This window comes from Odontomachus brunneus, unplaced genomic scaffold (genome assembly GCF_010583005.1).
Source record: "Odontomachus brunneus isolate Ranch 3 - 2012 unplaced genomic scaffold, Obru_v1 Obru_scaffold_007, whole genome shotgun sequence".
Classification (NCBI taxonomy): domain Eukaryota; kingdom Metazoa; phylum Arthropoda; class Insecta; order Hymenoptera; family Formicidae; genus Odontomachus; species Odontomachus brunneus.
This window is the reverse complement of record NW_022639457.1, coordinates 3,301,297-3,321,226: the sequence shown is the minus strand read 5'-3', so window position 1 is coordinate 3,321,226 and position 19,930 is coordinate 3,301,297. Positions and strand designations below refer to the sequence as shown.

General features: G+C 38.1%; 3 protein-coding genes and 1 long non-coding RNA gene across 20 annotated transcripts; 2 read left to right on the top strand and 2 right to left on the bottom strand.

Annotated features, from left to right (window-relative positions):
* Positions 1 to 261: 261 nt before the first annotated feature.
* On the top strand, positions 262 to 6,191 carry LOC116854056 (digestive cysteine proteinase 1). Of its 4 annotated transcripts, none has more exons than XM_032835560.1 (13): positions 2,159 to 2,301; positions 2,780 to 2,869; positions 3,216 to 3,268; positions 3,361 to 3,528; positions 3,637 to 3,809; positions 3,995 to 4,099; positions 4,171 to 4,330; positions 4,443 to 4,635; positions 4,720 to 4,937; positions 5,008 to 5,108; positions 5,254 to 5,385; positions 5,486 to 5,675; positions 5,768 to 6,191. In XM_032835560.1, exons 3-13 carry the CDS (start codon positions 3,229 to 3,231, stop codon positions 5,950 to 5,952), a joined length of 1,665 nt encoding a protein of 554 aa, XP_032691451.1. In that variant the 5' UTR covers positions 2,159 to 2,301; positions 2,780 to 2,869; positions 3,216 to 3,228; the 3' UTR covers positions 5,953 to 6,191. The 4 variants fall into 4 exon arrangements, with proteins under 4 accessions (XP_032691454.1, XP_032691451.1, XP_032691453.1 ...); XM_032835562.1 differs by having other exon boundaries at positions 2,271 to 2,421; XM_032835563.1 differs by lacking the exons at positions 2,159 to 2,301; positions 2,780 to 2,869 and adding an exon at positions 262 to 280.
* LOC116854062 (trafficking protein particle complex subunit 2-like protein) lies at positions 319 to 2,134 on the bottom strand. Of its 4 annotated transcripts, XM_032835581.1 has the most exons (7): positions 1,957 to 2,134; positions 1,712 to 1,835; positions 1,217 to 1,260; positions 934 to 1,106; positions 741 to 828; positions 572 to 651; positions 319 to 485 (listed from the first exon to the last, which is right to left on the bottom strand). In XM_032835581.1, the coding sequence occupies exons 1-7, from the start codon at positions 1,993 to 1,995 to the stop codon at positions 443 to 445; spliced, it is 591 nt and encodes a 196-aa protein (XP_032691472.1). In that variant the 5' UTR covers positions 1,996 to 2,134; the 3' UTR covers positions 319 to 442. The 4 variants fall into 4 exon arrangements, 3 of the variants coding, with proteins under 3 accessions (XP_032691472.1, XP_032691473.1, XP_032691474.1); XM_032835582.1 differs by lacking the exons at positions 1,712 to 1,835; positions 1,957 to 2,134 and adding an exon at positions 1,545 to 1,696; XM_032835583.1 differs by lacking the exons at positions 1,712 to 1,835; positions 1,957 to 2,134 and adding an exon at positions 1,392 to 1,538.
* Positions 6,192 to 6,363: 172 nt separating the features above from the next.
* Positions 6,364 to 19,575, bottom strand: LOC116854058 (eyes absent homolog 4). 10 transcript variants are annotated; one of them, XM_032835572.1, is made up of 9 exons: positions 19,440 to 19,575; positions 11,568 to 11,689; positions 10,957 to 11,122; positions 10,482 to 10,665; positions 10,222 to 10,357; positions 9,988 to 10,074; positions 9,467 to 9,732; positions 8,630 to 9,086; positions 6,364 to 8,041 (listed from the first exon to the last, which is right to left on the bottom strand). In XM_032835572.1, exons 2-9 carry the CDS (start codon positions 11,677 to 11,679, stop codon positions 7,860 to 7,862), a joined length of 1,590 nt encoding a protein of 529 aa, XP_032691463.1. In that variant the 5' UTR covers positions 11,680 to 11,689; positions 19,440 to 19,575; the 3' UTR covers positions 6,364 to 7,859. The 10 variants fall into 10 exon arrangements, with proteins under 10 accessions (XP_032691463.1, XP_032691459.1, XP_032691461.1 ...); XM_032835568.1 differs by having other exon boundaries at positions 19,388 to 19,529; XM_032835570.1 differs by lacking the exon at positions 19,440 to 19,575 and adding an exon at positions 19,311 to 19,434.
* Positions 11,015 to 18,550, top strand: LOC116854065. 2 transcript variants are annotated; one of them, XR_004380073.1, is made up of 5 exons: positions 11,015 to 11,155; positions 11,402 to 11,866; positions 11,951 to 12,301; positions 16,253 to 18,272; positions 18,400 to 18,550. It is a non-coding gene; the product is annotated as an uncharacterized LOC116854065 (long non-coding RNA). The 2 variants fall into 2 exon arrangements; XR_004380074.1 differs by lacking the exon at positions 18,400 to 18,550 and having other exon boundaries at positions 16,253 to 17,712; positions 18,052 to 18,203.
* Positions 19,576 to 19,930: the final 355 nt, after the last annotated feature.

The following is a 19,930-nucleotide window of genomic DNA, read 5'->3' as shown; positions in this document are numbered from 1 at the left end:
TTGGTTATGATTTGGACAACAAAAGGCGAGAGCGAATTAGAAAACTCGCTTAAGAAAATTGAAACGAAATGAACCAATAAAAAATAAGAAATCGAATCGATATAAATCGATATAATACAAAGTGTAGTTTGTTTCAAAAAGCTGAACTGGACTGTACTCTTAGCTTTAGCGCGTCATCGAATCCTCAATTCAATTCCTTTTAAGTCTTGATTTGCGCACCCAACGAAACGAGTTGAAATGTATGTATGTAAAGCGAAGTGTATGTATGAAAAATTTACAGGTGAGGGAAAATAAATATAGTTTTAAGATACCACAATATCTTTTGCAATTGTCATTTATTGATTGATTATTCATTAACGACCGACTTATTACAGAATATAATTGTGTAGTTTAATTTTATTTTGGTTAAATTAAAAATATCTTATTCTATACATCTAAAATATTATATGACATTCATTATTTCCATCACTGATGCGTCAAAAGATCTAAAAAAATGATGTGCACAATTAATATTTGTCCATATCACTTGTAACATCAGTACATCTTGATAGTTTTGTGTGAATAGACTTACTTGGAATTTATTTGATCACCTGGAATGTAGAATGGATTGCAAACTGCATTGGAATATGCAGCATGTAACTTCTTAAAGGTCTGTTAATCACAATTTTAAAGGATTAAATTGACATAGAAAACTCAAAATTATGACATACATATGTGACATAGAATGCAAGAAATATTACCATCTTTACATCGTTTTCCCTTAGTGATACATTGGATGATTGTAATACTATTACAAACTTAATTTTTGTGTTAGTTGCATAACCATATCTGGAACAAAAGTTCCACAGCATATTTAAAGTAGAACTTGTACTCTTTCTTTTTCTCCAGTACTGTCAGATTTATCAGCATATTGTATGTCATTTATTTACGTACATTTTATACTCTTCAGTCGCAAACAACAAACCTAGATACAAGTCGCGTGTGTCAACAGTCGTTTTGTTCCCTACACTCAACTTCTCTTCTATGATATCGATGGATGTGTGTACTTTATAGTGAAATTGCAGCGCAGAAGCTTCATCCGCACACTTGATATATTTCGGCGAGTTCTGCAAGACACATTTGTCTGAGTCAATTGAACAATTTACGCAAAAAATTGCACATATTTGGAAATTTTTGCACAACTTAACCTATAAATACAAAAATGATGTATACTCACATCCTTGCCGATAACTGCTACGCAAGCGACCATTTTTTCAGATTCTATAAAAACGCAGAGAAATGTTTCATTACAATACGACACGCATTTTCTTTGAAATATGGTTTTATCTGAGAAGATTATCACAAGTGAGAATTTTCACGTATAACAATAATATAGGTTAGAATGACAGTACCGTGACGTGTGTGCAATTACTTGGATAAATAAAGTGCTACATTTCGACGAATGATTTTAATTGCTATACAAAATATTACAAGATATAGATATCGATATACATGTCAAGAGTATACACATTACAAAAATAGTAATTCTAATCGATAAAACATACTGTGTATGCCAAACACTAATCACAGAATCAGAACTCGTGGCAATATCATTGGACATTTGTGCACAACATGACTTCTTGTCCCCGTTAATCGTCATAATATCTTTTCTTCAAAGTTCTGTACTTGCGCAACATATACAACGCTTCCAGCTCTTTTATCACGAAATTACCATGTCCTATCATCTTATCGATTTTCTCGGGATCGGTTTCCGCCTTATTTCTGTCAAAGGCTCTCCTTAACTTGGTCCTGAAATATTGATATCCCTTTGGATAGTCTCGACCCATGTATAGTAGCTGAAAGCATAGTTTTTACAGATTTTACGACGAAGTATGAAATACAGTGACTTATTATGTAAAGAGCGATACGCGAGCAAAGAATGATTTGCATTTAAGTCTGTTCACAATGTTGTATTACCGTCTTGTACAGCTCGACAACTTTAGTGCGCTGTGACATGTCACGTAATAAATCTGATTTCGATTAACTTGTAAACTGAACCTTGGAGGTCATTTGATAAATTATCATTATTATCTCTTTCGATAGTTTCCATCGAAGATAGATACGAGATTGGTAGTGTGGACTGCGCTGCATGAGACTCGTGACGTCAGTTTTACAATAAATTGCTTTCCCCGACCTTTCGTGGATAGTACTTATAAATGCACTCACTCGCAATCAGTTGCACTTTACTTGCATTCGTCGTTTAGCTTTGTGCAAGTGTTGTTTCTTGAAGGGACTAGCTTGTTTTATTTCGACAAAATTACTGTAAATTTCATACGCATACAATTAAGATAGATTCTGTGTTTTTAAATATTGTGGGAGCTTTGTTATTTTCAATTGAAACAATTGAATATAATTTTCTTCAAATTTTTTAATCATGGACACGTAATAACTAAATATTCTTTGTCTATTGTTTTCTTTTTAGGGTCGATTTTTCCAACTTTTTCGTAAACTAACAGTTGAATCATATATCTGTCTTCGTCTAATTTGAGGGAAAAATAAAAACAAATATATAATTTAACTCTTAGCTTACAAAGAAATTGAAAAATCTGCTCTTAATCGAATAAATTTTAATTTAAACTGTTTATACTCGTCTTATTTATATTCGAATGCGTTTCGATAAAATATTTGCTTCATGAAAAACGGGCTTAATTTCTCTTAGAGCGATTCAGATATCTTTGTTTGAAAACGCTACTGCAACGTAATTCTCCGTAAGGAAATAATCAAAATAACGTCATTACAGCTATCGAAGTTACAGTTTAACGAGAGGAACGGAGCAATTACCGTGAACTGTTTTTTTCTCACGATAATTGCACTTTGATGAGTTTCTGAGGTATTGTCTTCTAATTTGTCTTGAAAATACAATTTTATTTCGATATATATACACGTAATTGTCTCTTAATTTCATATTTGATAACATGTATATTTATTGCACAATCATTTTAATCTTTTGTTCTTGTCCTATTTCCTTAATAATCATTATTTATTATATATTGATATATGCAATAATGGTGCATAAATTCTCTTGTTATCTCTTTAATACAAGGAAAATACAACAATGTTTATATTCATCTTATTGACGTATCGTCCATCAGTCATTACAGTCTGATTGGGTCATCTGTGTTATCAAAATATTGATAATACTTCAGTATATGTATACTTTTGCTTGTACATTTCAGAAACTCAACAAAAATGTTTAACTTTAGGACTACTCTACTTCTAATATGTTGTGGTAAGTTATTCAAGTGATTAAATATGATATTAATGATAATTCTTTGTTTATTGTGCAATCTTATTTATATAACATTTCTCAATGTTTCTTAGGGATATATTGTACAGTAGCATCTCCCAAAGGAACTTTAAAAGGTCCAACATTCAACAAAGCATATACAGTGAAAGGAACTTTGTATATACCATATGCAGAGATTCGTGAGCCTTTTTATGCATGGTATGATGGTGCCAGTGGGTCAAGTCGGATTGATTACTATGGAGGTACAAGTTTGATTTATTTTGCATCTATTTTTAGAGTTTAAATATGCAAAACAATCAATATAGTACACAAAATACGAGCAATATATATATTCTATTTTTATCTAATAGGAATGGTTAAAACCTATCAACTGTCTCACAAAGGACAATATGGAGCCAGCATAAAAATAGCACCTGTTACTACAGAGAGTGTTACTAATGAAGATACATGTCTTCAAGTAAATGGCACAAGTGACATGAAGATACACCCTCAAACTATCCTCCCAGATGCATCTGAGATGGAAGTAATAAAAAAAATATTTGTCATAACAGAGTTTCATAAGTCACAAAATATATTTAGATATATTTAGATATTTAATATGACAGCCTATAATCAATTGCATGTTTTATTCACATAATATATATTATAGCAAATAATGATAACTAGTTTTATAACAATATAAATTAATAGATTAAAATTTGTGTATAGTGCATTGGGGAAGAGATGATAAATGGGTTAATGTGTGAAAAATGGCGACTTGTACAAGAGATTGGAGAGAAAACAAATAAGTATACACTCTGGATACGTTATAAGGTAAGGAAGAAATTATTTGTGTATACAATAAAATAGCATTTGCGATGTTTGAAATGAACACTTTTTTGCAGAAATCACCTTATGTACCGAAACTAAAAGAAGCTATTCCTGTAAGATATGAAATGCGAGGATTTAATAGTCTCTTAGGTTCACATTATGATCATTATTATCTGGACTATGATTGGTATTCCTCTGAAACACCTAGCTCTGATGTCTTTAAAATTACGGGAAGTATGTAAAATATCTTTATAGCATTTACTTTATTACTATGTATATACTTTCTAAATTAAAATCGAATTATATTTATAGATAAGATTGATTATAATATCAATTATTCTTGCAGATGCTACATGTGTCAGCTTCCCAGGTCCAGGAGAAAATCACATATATACTTTTAATCCAATGCGTGAATTCATTCACAATTATGAGGATCATCTGGATGAAGCGTTTTACAACTTCAAAAAGACTCATAAGAAATATTACAACAATGACATGGATCACAGATATCGAAAAGAAATATTCAGACAGAACATAAGGTAGGTCCATGCTGAAATTAAAATATACGTGTAAGTATTATATATAGTTATATACATAATATAAATTAAACGAAATATTCCCAGATTTATCCATTCGATGAACCGTGCCAATTTAGGCTATCAGTTGACCGTGAATCACTTAGTAGATCGTACTGATCTCGAATTGAGGGCTTTACGAGGGAAACAATATACCAAAGGTTACAAAGGCGGAGCATTGTTCCCGCACGATATCAAAAAAGAGATTGCAGATATTCCTGATAGTATAGATTGGAGATTGTACGGTGCTGTGACGCCAGTTAAAGGTTCATAATTTCAATACATTTTAATGTTATGTACAAATTATATATATTCATTAACACACATTATTTACAGATCAATCCGTTTGCGGCTCTTGTTGGAGTTTTGGTACCACCGGAGCAGTAGAAGGTGCATATTACATGAAGTACAATAAATTGGTGCGCTTATCTCAACAGGTAAAAAAAATCGTGTAAAATACAAGAAAGAGAATCGTATATTATTATATATTATCCTATTGATTACTAACTTTAGTTTGACTCAAATTTATATATTGTTACAATATTGCAAATAATAATATATTGAAGTATTAATAAAACGCAGGCTCTCATTGATTGTTCGTGGGGTTATGGAAATAATGGATGCGACGGTGGAGAGGATTTCCGTGCATACCAGTGGATCATGAAGCATGGTGGTTTACCTACTGAGGAAGATTATGGTGGTTACTTGGGACAGGTGAATCACTTAGAACAATCAATTGATGCAAATATCATCGGATCGCGCTAATATAATGTATGGAATATGTAAAAGAGATTAAAGAATATTTCTCTTTTAGGATGGATATTGCCATATAAGTAACGTAACGGCTACAGCCAAAATCACGGGTTACGTTAACGTTACTCCACTCAATATAGAAGCTCTGAAAATCGCCATCGCCAAACATGGCCCCATCTCCGTTGCTATCGATGCTTCCCACAAGACATTCTCTTTCTACTCTCACGGAGTGTATTATGACCAAGCTTGTGGTAAATTTGCGTTGAACATTCATTAGCTTCCATTATTGTGTACAGGTATAAGTTTGTTAGCGTGTACAATTCTCATGTTCTTGGTGTTTTAGGTAATACTGAAGACAAATTGGACCATGCCGTTTTGGCCGTTGGTTATGGCACTATAAATGGAAAAGACTATTGGTTGGTGAAGAATTCCTGGTCAAATTATTGGGGCAACGATGGCTATATTCTCATGGCGCAGAAGGATGACAATTGTGGTATTCTTCTCGCTCCTACATACGTTACTATGTAAGAATATTCCTATTCCTAAGAGCTCCCTAGTCGTTCATTATTTGAGGCTCTCTAGTATTCAATTAATGAAGATTGCGCAAAGTATCAAATATATTTTAGACATTTAAAAAAATTTTTTTAATATTTTAATTTTATCTTTTTTTTTTACGATGAACGACATGAGCTCTATAAATAAAATTGTTGGAGATTATACTTGCTATGTGTTACAAAGGAAAATAAAACATTTTGTAATTAATAGAAGCATTCGTTGAATACGGTTTTTTTTATTAGTATTAAAAGATGATTATTTGGAAAGATAAAATAAACAATTTTGCAAAAAAGTATGAACGAAATTATATTATTAAAGTTTGGTATAGTAAAGAGTAATAAGTGAGGCAAGCTTAATTATTTGTGGAATTGATGTAGGCGTGTATATATATATATATATATTTCAAGTAAAAACAAAAATCTCGTAGAACATTAATTTATCTCGAGAACAAGCTGATATTAAATTAGTGTCATATAATTTAATTTGTAAATTTGATACACATATAATTTTCTTACTAAAGTAAAGGACAATATTAAGTTACTTTCATCTTTGCACGATGCCAGTCTTTCGAGACACAAACGGTATATTTTACATATTTTCAATTATATTTTTTATTAATATCTTTGCTTTAACGAATAATACGATATATTCAGAAAATTTTTATAAACTGTTTTTACACATAACGATGTCAACTGCAATCACCAACTATACTCTAATTCGTTTTCTTTATTATATTAATTAATGCATTCCTCGGGAGTTTGTCAAATGTCCTTGTACAATTTCAAAATACGGTCATATATATATATGTATATATATATATATATATATATGTATATATATATATATATATATATATATATATATATATATAACTATAGTATCTTTACAAATATATAAATACTCCTAATGCACACACATTTGTGTCCGGTAAGGTGTGTCATGGTAATGTGTGATTGATATGATAGATACTTTCAAAATATACATAATACTGCTTATAACTATATTTGCGACATAAGGACTAAAGGAATGTGAAGATACATGTAGCATGACGAACAAAGATATTAAGACGATCGATGAAATTGTAACTAACCGCGATTAATTTCTCGCGATAAATTTGCACATGAAAGTAACATAAGAAGCGAACGCCAACTATAATACTAGGATTGTAGAAAACAAACATGAATTCCGGTAATTCCGGCGAATAAGCTGCTTGAAACATAGCAATGGAAAATTATAATCGTCGCACCTATAAAACCCGTTTTATCGTTTAGTAAATACATTAGTAAAAATCGTTTGATTTTACCGTCGTCGGAAGTAAAAGTATGCAAATGTAGTGCGTTTAAGTACACGAAAGGTGTATGTGCATACAGAGTGAATCTTCGAATCTAGAACAATTACTCAATTAAGCTCTGTTTCTGTTGATTCACCCGGTATATATCCTTTTCACAGATTCCATTTCAGTTTAGTATAGTACACGTGACTAAGATAGGCTAGAGAGCCATCCAAAAAATCTTATTATACATAAACTTTTAGCTCTTCCCGATTTTCTCTTTGTGTTTATTATCACTTAAGTCTTACCTTCATTCTATATCACTTACGGACAGAGAGACCGTGTCCGACCGAGCTCATAAAATATCTGATCATCGGCGAATGTAGCCATATACGTGACAGATACGGAGATGTCGACCGTCCGTTTGTTTACGTATATTATACACGATAAGTTATAGGAATGATAAGAGCTTCTCCCAGAGAGTTAAGCATGCTTCCGTCACTGGTTCTCCCCGCTTGCACGATTGTACGGAAATGCCGAGCGTGCCGTATAATTATCCGTGCGCCGAACGTATAACATTTCCCAGTGTCGCAGATCAACCATATTTTGATTAAAGAAATCCCATTTCTAAGGCATTGTACAGAGCTTGCGTGTCCGAGAGGCTGTTTATCCTCCAGAAAGGAAAGTTGTGCGCCCGTGCCGCGTTCTCCTCGTCTGAATCGTCGCCTATCACTACATACGTACACCTGCGGCCGAATCGTGCTACCACCCTCCCGAAACAATTTTCTTTTCCTGAAACAATAGCGTTATTTTAGTAGTAACTCTATATTTATTTGTATAAAGGTAGAAAATGATCAGATTTTTATCTCAAAATGAAATATATCCTGCATTATATCATTTTCTCTTTTTTTTTAATTATAGATACATTTATTATATAAAATACAAATTGACAATTCTACGTGAAAAATTTTGTAGTAAAAATTATTATATAATTTTGTAACCAAGCGATAGATTGACATTCTGCAATAATTTACAATCCTTTCATTGCATATGTGCTATTTGTGTTTTAGGAGCTGCAAAGTGCTATTAAAACACTTGTTATGTTTCTAACGAAATCTGCTATGTCTCTAACGAGATTTACTACGTCCCTTAGCAAAATCAACCTTACTAACAGTCTATCCCTGGACTATTAAAACACAGTAAAATTATAAAGAATTAAAAAGAAGAATTATAATACTCTCTCTGTCTACTTCTTGTAGCATAAATTTGATCATTTTCCATCGTTAGCTATATATCTATGTACGTATGTATAGTTTCCGCCTTCCGACGCCCGCCGACGGGATCAATTATAATTTTTCGTACATCTCGCTGTGTAATTACCAATTTTGGTGGCGGAATATATATTCTCTATGGGGAATATTCCACCGATGCCGAAGAGCAAGACTTTGGAGAGTGTGGGAACGAGCTGCGAGGTCGTCACCAGGATATTGATGCAGTGGCTTCTCTTGTTGATGAGACTCAGACACTTGACCGCCGATGTCAACCAGTTGTCGGTCAACGCCTCGATCTCGGAGCGCAGCTGGAGCCACTGCTCGCGTTTTGCCGTGCCCAGGAGACCGCCTACGTTGTTGCGATAGTTGCAGTAGATCTCCTTGATCTTGCGATAACGGAACGCCAGCTTCCTCATCCAATCGACGCCACCGCGCACGCCGGAAGTTAGGCATATCCCGTTGTTGGTGGACGCGCACTGGAAGCCGTCGGTCGCGAAGTTGTAGGACGACAAGTCCTGTCCGTTGTCGTCCGACGCGACGTCATCTATGTGCACTTGATCACAGTCCTATGAAAGAAGATATCAATTATGATATACTTCGCTGAGGAGAAGAACATAACAAGATACTTGAGCTGAATACAACCCGTTTGAACTTTGGAAATTTTCAAAGGAAATATTCAAGAATCCCTGACGTGTGTTCCGAGCCAGATATTCGGCCACGTGAGAAATATGACCACAAGAGGGAACAAAATGTGAAAATTTGTTGGATAAAAGTTTATCCCACAGAAGTAGACTTTATTTCACAGAGATAAACTTTATATCCCACAAATAAATGTTCAAATATTCTTTTCTCAGAGCATATGGCGACAGTCGTCCGTGAAAATAGTCATGAAACGGCACAAATAATCGCTTGGAGTTGGTATGCGGCTGGAGAAGACTCCTATCACCTCGATGTCACTGAAGAAGAAGTGCGTGTCCGCCAAGTTGAATATCATCTCCTCCATTCTGTATGCCACTTGAGCCAGAGGGGTAGGATCTTTGCGGTGCTTCGTGGCGAATTGTCCGGTTAGCAAGGAGTGGAATATAACGATAGTCTCATCAAGGTCCCAAATGAATATACGATCAGGCCCGGCCTCCGTCGTGTCTGCAGAACCGATACTGTTCCCGCTTCCGCTCTGCCTTCTGCCGCGCCTGCATGGCTTCGTCGTCGCCACTGTAAGTTTCGTGAAAAGTTATCGCCTCGTCAATTTACAAGTCGCAAGGATACATATTTAGACGTAATTGCTTCTCGGAAATACGTCATCACGTGTAGAATTAGATTTACTATTACCATTTCTTTTTCGATTTAGAGCAAGCTCTTTAATGGCTAGATTCGTCCGTATTTCCGAAACTGCGGTAACGCCGCCCGATCGATTCCCGCAAAACGCACAGTTACGGCAAAGTAAGAGATACGTATCGGGTGTTATACCTTCGATGTTTGCGGTTTCTCGTGCGGTCAGATCGCTCGCATCGTGCGTGGTCGGGTCCAATGTGAGCGCGGACTTGGTCGAGTCTTCTTGTGCACATGAAACACGACGTAATTAATCGCAATGGTTTTGATTACGATTAAGCGCGCAAATCATTCGCAAGACGTTCGTCTTGATCGTGACTCGCTTGCTCGAAAAGAATAATGAAAACATCTGATCTAACAGCGGACGATTACCGGCAAAGTTAATGTTGCTGATGTTGAAGGAAGTAGGCGGCGCATGATAACCAGGCATAGGATAGTAGCCGGAATATTGAAGAGGCACCCTGTCGTTCCCGTATAGACTGCTGCTGTAGGCGCTATAGTCCAATTTCTGTGGACAAACAGGAGAAAATAGGATCGTTTTGTGTGGAAGAATCGAGGAAAAATTAAATCAAGTTTCACCAAGTGAAAAGAAACATAATCTAGAGCGTGGTGCACTCTAGATTTTGTACCACCTGTGAAGCCGGTGACATATTCTGCGCCACGTTCGGGAAAGTCGTCGCCCCGCTATTGTAGCCGGCGTAGGACGGGTACTGCGTCATCGAGCTCGATGACGTGTAGGAGCTTAGATATGAGCTCTGCAAACCCGATGCGGATTTCGAGACCGTCGTGGATCCATAAGGCGGCGAGTTGTAGAGACTTCCACGAAGAGAGAAGGGAAGAAGAAAGAAAAGCGGTAAGAAACGGACAATGAGCGACGAGTTTTATGATCGCGCATGTACCTTATACGACTAAACTGAGAAGAAGATATTTGAAAATTTATTTTAAAATAAAGTAGGACCTTTTTTTCTTGTTTTTTACGGATTTATTCCGCAGAAATAAATTTTATATCCTCCAAATAAATTTTCAAATATTTTTTCACAGTGTACTGGGACGATAATTAGACGATGATGAGTTTCTTGATTGTATTGATGTTCATCTTATATATACCTGTTATAATATTGATTGGCACCGTACAGGGATCCGTAATCCGCCTTCTCCATCGAATCCGGATACTCCTGCTCTTTCTCCTCGGCATTCTCATCGATATACAGCTCGCCGCCGGGCACACTGTCGGTCTCAGGACAGTCCTGCACCTCGTTCTTAACTTCGGTTTCTGACAATGTGAAAATGAGCGGATGAGTAGCTTGTAAGTAAATGTTTTGCGTTTTGTATGAAAAATTTGAAGCGATATCAATCTCTCTGTCTCTCTTGATCGCTCTCGAGAGATCGACGATGGAAAAACATGGAAATGAAAACATCTTTGTTAACAATTCTAATGAAACGCAAGTCGGTTGAACTTGTTATGGCGAGGTAGTTGCGCCGGTAAACGATCATTCACTGATGAACCCACGATCTTTCCGTTGACCATCTCCTTTCTTGCTTTTTTTCTTAGGTATCGTCGTTAATAATGCACCTTTTACGTAGTTTTAACGGCATTCGTTAATTCAAACCTTATCGACGGTGCATCAAGAGCTGTGTAATAATATCTGAGCAAATACATCTGATCATCGAGCGGCGCATCTACCTCTACGCCAATGCCAGTTAGATCCTCTATCTACCATTGTTTGCGGCGCGAGGATGCTGTACCGAGGCTTCTGTCGAGGAAGACACGTTGCCAGCATTGTCTAAAACCCCTGCTGGTTTTGTCGGATCATTGTCTTCGGTTAACATATCACTCTATCTGCAACGATATAAATCACCAATTCACCTGCGCCTCCGCGCTCATAGAAGCATCATAGAATAGAGGAACGTAAAGCAAAGACATAAAGAAAAAGTAGAAACTCGCAATTGAAAAAGGACCGACGTCTTTCGGGCGATCGAAGAGCCTGCAGACAAAAGCAAACGGCGAATTCGTGAGGTAATTATTAATCAATTGTTATGCTTAATTATGAGACGATTCTCTGATGTAATGACAAGGCGCGTCGAACGATCGCCGTTTCAGCCGGCGATTTCGCGAGCGGAAGAAGGCTGCACCTGCGAGGCGAGGGTCGCTCGCGTGTGAACTTCATTATTGTCTGCCAATTGCGTGTCGAAGAGGTGGAGTGACTGGCTGGGTAGGCGTACACCGCGAAGAACCGAAACCAGCCAATGGAGCCTCCTTTCACTACGCTTTACATTATTGTAAGATGCCACGTGAGAACTATAGAGGCATCTTGCTAAATCAGGAGAAAAAGAGTCTCAGTATGCCCGTTAGATATATGTAAATATTTATATGGGATAGAAACCAGACAACGAGCGAGAGTAGAAGAGGACCAGTTCTGGTAATTAAATCCTGCACGGGAAAAGCAGTACGGTTAGTTCACCAAATTTAATATTGAATCTCTTTGACACAACCAGACTTATATATGGGTTAACTTTGCTTTTTTTCATGTGACCACTGTTCCTCACAAATACGATAATTCTTGTGTTAGTTTGAATATTCAGTAATTACAATCGACTGAGAAGTATCGAAAATTTTAGGATTCTTCTCTCAAATATTACAAAGATCTATATACTCAATTATTACAAAGATCATTCTTGCCCCCATCGAACGTAACAAACTATGAGACGATAATAACTCTTTGATTCCCCATTTAAAAAATGACTGTATAAAAGCGATATATTTCATCAAAAACTTTCAACTGACGCCGGTAAAATTTTCTCCAGCACAATCACTTGCTTGGTTACTAAGTCATTTCCAAATTGAAGAACAATTAAAGTTATTCAGTCAAGTTAAACAGTCAATTCGCCAAATTACTTAAGAGCCTATCTTATTTGACTTTTGCATCGGGAATCCTAACAGGAATTACCAATAGGAATTTGCAATATATGCTTTTTATTCTCGCGTTCGATTTTACAGATAACTGCCTAATGCAAAGATACGAGATTTGTTTACCTTCGTCAACGAATATTGATAAATTTATTTCTTCTTATGTCACTTCTAGATCAACAAAGATTTTCTATATTATTCACCATTTATATTATCAAATCGTATCACGTGTACGCATGTATATATTCGCCAATGGAAAGGTCATCTGGCTCCTTTTTGTATATTTAAGAACCTTGTCCGTCCTTGTCTCTCTTTCTCTTCACACACACACACACACACACACACACACACACACACACACACACACACACACACAATAGAAGAATTTATTTTCCAACAGAATAACTTTCTCATTGCACAAGATAGGCAGGTTCCTAAACTTGTAAAAAAAATAAAGTTGACCAATCTTTACGTGTGTCAGCGAATTTTTGTCTGGATCTACAATAAGTGTAATAATTCAGTAAACATAATGTTATATGTAATATAACTGTTATATAGCTGTAATTCCCTACACGTGTTATATAACAGTTATATTATTAAGTAAGAAATTACAACTTAGGTATGTTACATATAACATTGTATTTATTGGGAAATCTGTAGCCTTATGCTTTTAGTCCAAAACTGTATAATTTTCGATTGCAAATCTATGATTCGATTGCAAATGTTTTCCACTATTGCCTAAAGTCATAATCCCCAAGCTTTAAGCGAGATGGCAGATTCCAATTGTTAAAGCAGTGCGGAAAACGCTTTTTGTCAGATATTATAGGTCTTGGAGCATAAAGCTAAAGCCTTATTACATCTATTTTAGACTAGGATTTACGTGCATGGCGAAATGGGTACCTTTTGCACCAAGAATCTCTTCGCACTCAATGTAATCAGTGCCGATGTCGATCGGATAATTTAGCATCGGCTTCTCCGCGCTTGACGCACACGAAAGTGCGACCTCGCGTTCCGCGTCCGCGATTCTCCGATATTCGATAATCGGATATTTCTCTCTCTTTCTCTCGTTCTCTCTCGGTAACCGAGACTCAAAATCGCGTTCCTCTTCGAGTGACGTTCAACGTTAATTAACGCTTCGAAAGCGCGCGAATTAACTCGCGTTCCATTCGTTTCGATCGGGACATTCGCACATTTCTCTCATCGTTCTACTCACTCTATAACCTTTCGTTACCATCCAAAGATTCTCGTCTGTCCGAGGAATTTCAATTTCATCGTGGATAAACGATCATTCGCGCGGATTTTCCGTGTAATCTCATCGGAATTGTAATTTTCGCCAAAGGCAAAGGGTACATCGCCCACTTAAATTGTTCCCGCACGATCTCGAACAAGCTATCGTCGTTTGTCAGCAAACTTCAAGTCTTCCTTCTGAATCGAGATTTGCATAGTTAGTATTAAAAAAATTGCAACACTTCTTTCAATGACATTCGCAACGCAACCGCGCCCAATAAGGGAACTTATTTTCCAACGATTTAAAGATAAATTTTCCTATTGTATATCGGATACGCGCTCTAAAGTTGATCGAAGTGTGAATGTAACTTTCTTGCACTGACTGTACAGTCGGCTGATTTACCGGTCACTTTCAATGATAGTTTAAACTTAGATTTCAACTTAAACTCTGTTTAAACAAAACAAACGCATTGTTAGAATAGAGTTTAAATTTGAATCCAAGTTTAAACTGCTATTGAAAAACCGGCTCTAAGTATAACAACACTTTTCCTCAATGAGTTTTGCATTGAGTATTCGGCATTCAATAAGAGAATCTATCCTCTCGGAATTATCAAAAACCAAATTCTTTTATTGGATACAGGATACGTTACGAGACTCATCGAGAGAAAGTGTTGCAACCTTTAGTCCGGATCTATAATAGTTTAGCCTTTAGCCTTATTACTCTAAGTCCAAAACTATAATTTTCAACTACAAACTGAAGTACTGCCTGAAGTCATAATCCCCAAGCCTTAAACATGTTGGCTAAACTCAAATCGTTAAAATGTTTTTCGCCAGAAATTATAGGCTTTAAAGCATAAAGCTAAAGACTTAGACTCATATTTTGAATCCTCTTTTATCGATAAAAGTGCCTTAAATGTAGCTTCTCAGCCAATCAGGTGGCTCCTAAACCTTTTTTATCGTTAAAAGAGAACTCAGAATACGGGTCTTATTGCACCTGTCGTAGACGCGGGCTGAATCAACCGACTGTACTGAAGAGTGTCATCATGGTATGGTGCAAATTTGTTGTCACCCTGTATACGCAGCCGCGATTTATCTCCGGCCGGTCCTCTCGCGTGGTGCACGGTCATGTGAGATGAAAGGCACTCTGCTTATCTAAACAAAAGCCCGCGCCGAAGTGTTTATCACGGATGAGTTGCTTAGCTTGCTGTCTGGCTAAACTGTCCGTCAACCGTCAGGAAAGCGAAATGCAGCGAAATAGGAGGAAAAGAGAGAGAGAGAGAAAAAAAACGCGTCGTCGGCCTGCAACTCCTACTCGTGAAACTCCCGCTAAGTTCATTTAATTGGCCGGTTTACATCGCGGCCTAAAAAAAAAGGAAAAGCAAGCGCGGATCGCTACAGTTCGTCGAGACAAAAGCTTTTTGTCCGAACCCATCTAGCCGAGTGCCGGCGCGTGAGAAAGGTAACGATAGTTCCCAACGTCTTTCTTTCGGAAAGATTGTTTTTCCAGTCGAACCGACCCTTAGGGATACTCGACTTGTCGTTACTCCCGTGATATATGTGTGGGCCCATCAGAATCTCGCGTATATCTTGTGCATATGTTGCACGAACTACAAGAAGACCGACACGGAAATGTCATGTCTGTCCTTTTCAGCAGGGGTCGACTGTGCGTTAACAACACAACGTGGTAAAAATCACAAAAGCGAACTCAGTAGATGCTGATCAATGAAATTGTAAGGTCCAATTTCACCAACGTCGATCAAGCCTTAAATCACATTTAAACTATTTGAAACAAAGACTTAAACTCAGATCAAGGCCCAATCGATGTTGGTGAAATCGGGCCTAAATCACAAGACTATGAATCAATACAGAATATGAATATGAATCACAAAAATATGAATCAATACATTTCTATCGAGAAAAAGAGAAGCACCTAAAAATATCTCGCGACATTCTTAGGGCAAGCAGAAAACACAAGTAGGAAGACTAAAAACTTATCCAGAAACTCGCATAATTGCATATTTATAATATAAGGATGTTCTTTGCGCTAGACGTAATTAGACGTAATTAGTCGATTTCCTTATGCATAGCAAGCTTATCAAGATTTAAGCCTTTAAGCAGCGAGCGAAACGATCAACCACAAAGAGAATTTCAATACGATCAAATCTCACGTTCCCGATAATTCTCGAATGTGATTGGCTAATTAGTTTACTGCTTGAATGTCTCTATTTGTGCTGTTCGCTTTACTCGTTTTACTTCGCTTTACTTTAGGTGCGCCCCAACGATCGGCACCCTCCAATCGAAGACCGCGAAACAAGTCTTTGTATTCGAGCTGAAGTAATCATTACTGAACACGACTGCGGAGAAATGCGTTGCCTGAGCACTACATCTTCCCCAGCGCATCTTATCACGGAATTTACGTCTTCGACTAGTTAAGTAATTTTAGGACAAGTCAACACTTGCCGCGCGGAGCGCGAAGACGTGCAATCATTAAAGTTACCGATAGCTTATGATGAGTTAAAGCGATTTCGCGGGGACATGACCGTTCAAAAATAAAAGGTTATTCAAGGTATGTAAATGTAGCACATTCACGAGTTTTTTTTAACGCTATAAGGAAACTAACTCGAGGCCATGACGTGTATCGTGCAAAATGAAAACGCGTAAATTTGACCGTTCGTTTACGCACCATCTACATCACGTGCAATTTCGTCGTAATTTTCCTGGCCCAGATAGACTTTCGATTGATTATCATGACGTGAGACACGATCAGTGATGGGAATTTTGCAATTCCTGTAATTACATGTACGAAGCAAACATCTTATATCGAACTTATTACATTTATAATATATGATAATGTAAATCTTTTGTATTGGTGAAACAAATTTACTGAAAGTTAAACTCGCATTTTTACATCACATTTTACACGACATTATTTTGAGCAAATTTTCATAAATTTTTCCGTATTTCTTTTGTATTTAAACTTCATTATTCTGTGTGATAAATATGAGTGTATGAACCACACATGAGGGATGCACATGAGGGATAAATCGACTAGTAGAGTTGCTGCAAAATTTACATAGGAGTTTGATCAAGTTGTTATGTGAAATATATTAAGGTAAAAGTACCTATTCCCACACAACACACACACACACACAGACATGTACCTAATCCTGGACATTTTCTTTTTGTTTTATAAATATAAATATTTAAACTTTTAACATAAAAAATATACGTACAGGTATTGAGTATATTCATATTTTCTACGTTGAAAGTTTAAATATTGATATTTAAACACCAAATCAATAAGTTCGTTCCGTTAACGTGGGAAAATCAAATTATGAAAAATATATGACTTCTTAATACACGAGATGTATAATTTTAATTAAATATATAATTTTAAATTATGAGAATAATAACTTATAAGGGCGATTTTTTCCAGGAAAGTGGAAATTAATTAGCAAAGTACCAGCGGGAATTATTCCAAAAATGAATCAAAGCTAAGCTCTAATTACACGCACAGATATGTACTGTGTAGAAAAAAGAATTCAAGAATGTCCAGGAATGTCCGGGAATTGGTACTTTTACCTTACGGGACATCAGATATCGTTAGAGATTATATATGCAATATTTCCGAGATCCATCGCGTTATAAACAGCGCAACAACACTTTTCGGACGGAATATATTGTCTGATACTACCACACAACGCTCAGCCAATTAAAATACATTACTGGTAACAAGCCGAATGAGATGCATAAGTTACGCATGCTCAATTGATAATGACGTTTACGCGCGCGAGCGCGTGTGTATGTGTGCGCGCGTGCGTGCGAGTGCGACATCCGCGTAACTAACTGCCGCGTCCGCGGCTCTCTCGTCTATTTAGCAGTTTCGAGAAAAACGCGCACACGCGAAGCCTCCACGTCTCCACGTGCTTGCTCTCTTGGGCGAATCTTATCGCATTAATATTTATCAATTTGTCGTTCACTCCGTTAACGCAGAAAGATCAAACTATAAGAAATATAACAATTTTTAATATACGAAAAATAATTTTAATTGAATATATAATTTTCAGTCGCAAGAATATAATTTCTAAGGGCTTTCCTAGAAAAGTGGATCAATTAGCAAAACACCAGCGGTAATTATTCCAAAAATAGATCGTATTTGAGTTCTAATTACACGCACGATGATACTGCAAAGAAAAAGGGACTCAAGATTTTCAGAGTTAATAAGCACTCGTCGAATTGCGCAGGAGCTCCTGAACGACCACAGATTGACAAATCAATTTGATGAAAGGTGAAGAAATGTTAACGGGTCTTTTTGCAAATTGTCGTTATATGCAAACAAACTGTATTATATTCGCAGATCTTTCTTTTTATTCGACATTTCTATGATTCTCTCTAAACTTTGTTAATTTTCACAGGAAGTCTGGCCGCTGCGTTCCGAAAAATCATATAATTCACGAGTTTCGTGCGATACACGCGACACGACCGAACAGCACAACAAATCCCGATTCGCCACGCGTCATCAACCCCTCACGAAACCCTCCGCCGCTCGAGGAGAGCTCGGGGGAAAAACGGGGAAACCCTCCACGTCTCAAGTCTAATCAAACAACGTTCATCAAACCTTGCGTCCCGTCGCTGGCTCCAGACTCTCGAAACAGGCTGCTCCGACGTAGCAACGTTCAAGGGAGCTATGGGTGATTCCCTCCTGACAACAGCATCGTTATCCCGGAGCGCGTAACACGAGCGTGCGTGCGTACGCGCGCGCGCGCGATCGTGTGCGTATATGCGTGAATTACGCGCCGCGTAAAAATGCGTCGCGATCCACGCCTCTTCAGCCTCGCAGTGCAACAACGTCTCCGTCGACTCCCCAGGCTTTCCTCTCGGTCTGTCACTTTTCTCGCACTTTCCACGACCACGGGAACATCATCGCAGTTACCTACCTACTCACCGATCGCCACTCTTGTCTCGCGATATGCTCACGTTACGTTTCGCGCACCGCCCGGCGTATACACGCACGCACACATACACGCACGCGCACGCACGCACACATACACACACACGCAAGAGAGAGAGAGAAGGAGAGCGAAAGAGAGACAGAAACGAAACACTTGGTCGCGCCGATGATGATGATGCGGTGACGCGAAATGGTATCTCTCTGATATCTCGTCGATCGCCTCTCGAGACTTTCGGGATCTTCGCGAACGGGACCCGAGGACGTCGTCGAAGCAACTTCGAGATGTCTCAGATCGGATCTCTCCCGCAGGACAACGTCCCGCCCGAGATGGTTCGCGCGAACGGGACACACCGTTCGCAGAGTCCTAGCGCGCACCCGGAGAGAGGAGTACTCTGCGAATCCACCCCTTGCGACCGCGCGCCACCGACTCGCGTTTGTAACAGCGCTCTTACGCCGACTTGGCCAGGTCGCGCCGCCTCCTCGTCGTCGAATCTCTCGCTCTACCTTCACGAACGACTCGCTACCATCGTTTCTCGCCGGCTAGTGTTGTGTCGCGGAGGTGTATCGTGGGGCACCGCCGTGTGCGATACGCCGCGGCCAGTGGAGTTCTGAGCATGCGAAATGTCGCCTGCCACCCCCGCCCGATGGTCACGTGGTCGCGTTCGTTCGGCTCTGGCTCGTTCGGCTCCTCTCCGTCCTATCTCCCTTCCCCTATACCTTTCTCTCTCTCTGTCTCTCTTCTCGTCTCGTCTCGTCTTCTCTCGCCTCTTTGTTCCGCGCTCTCTCGTTGTCCTTGTTGTCATCAAAACTGCCGCTCTTTTTTTCTCTTTCTCTTTCTTCCCCTCCTTCTGTCTCGTTTTTCCCAAAATTTGCTTGTCGCACACGCTCGCACACGTTGCACACGTTCGCATCATCTGCATCTTTTCTCCGACGGAGCTTGCTCCGGAACGAGTGATTGTTCTCTCTTTCTTTGTCCTTTTCCTCCTTTTCCTCTT

Excerpts from the sequence above, each read along its gene's own strand:
- LOC116854058 (XM_032835572.1), bottom strand. The coding sequence starts at position 11,679 with ATGTTAACCGAAGACAATGATCCGACAAAACCAGCAGGGGTTTTAGAC. Across the intron at positions 10,075-10,221 it reads CAGCAACATTAACTTTGCCG|AAGACTCGACCAAGTCCGCG; the intron begins GTAATCGTCCGC and ends CATGTGCACAAG. Across the intron at positions 8,042-8,629 it reads ATATTCCGCCACCAAAATTG|GAAAAGAAAATTGTTTCGGG; the intron begins GTAATTACACAG and ends CTATTGTTTCAG.
- LOC116854056 (XM_032835563.1), top strand. The coding sequence starts at position 3,229 with ATGTTTAACTTTAGGACTACTCTACTTCTAATATGTTGTG. Across the intron at positions 3,529-3,636 it reads TCGGATTGATTACTATGGAG|GAATGGTTAAAACCTATCAA; the intron begins GTACAAGTTTGA and ends TTTATCTAATAG. Across the intron at positions 5,676-5,767 it reads GTATTATGACCAAGCTTGTG|GTAATACTGAAGACAAATTG; the intron begins GTAAATTTGCGT and ends TTGGTGTTTTAG.
- LOC116854062 (XM_032835581.1), bottom strand. The coding sequence starts at position 1,995 with ATGTCACAGCGCACTAAAGTTGTCGAGCTGTACAAGACG. Across the intron at positions 1,261-1,711 it reads CGATAAGATGATAGGACATG|AATCTGAAAAAATGGTCGCT; the intron begins GTAATTTCGTGA and ends GCGTTTTTATAG. Across the intron at positions 486-571 it reads GGTGATCAAATAAATTCCAA|ATCTTTTGACGCATCAGTGA; the intron begins GTAAGTCTATTC and ends TCATTTTTTTAG.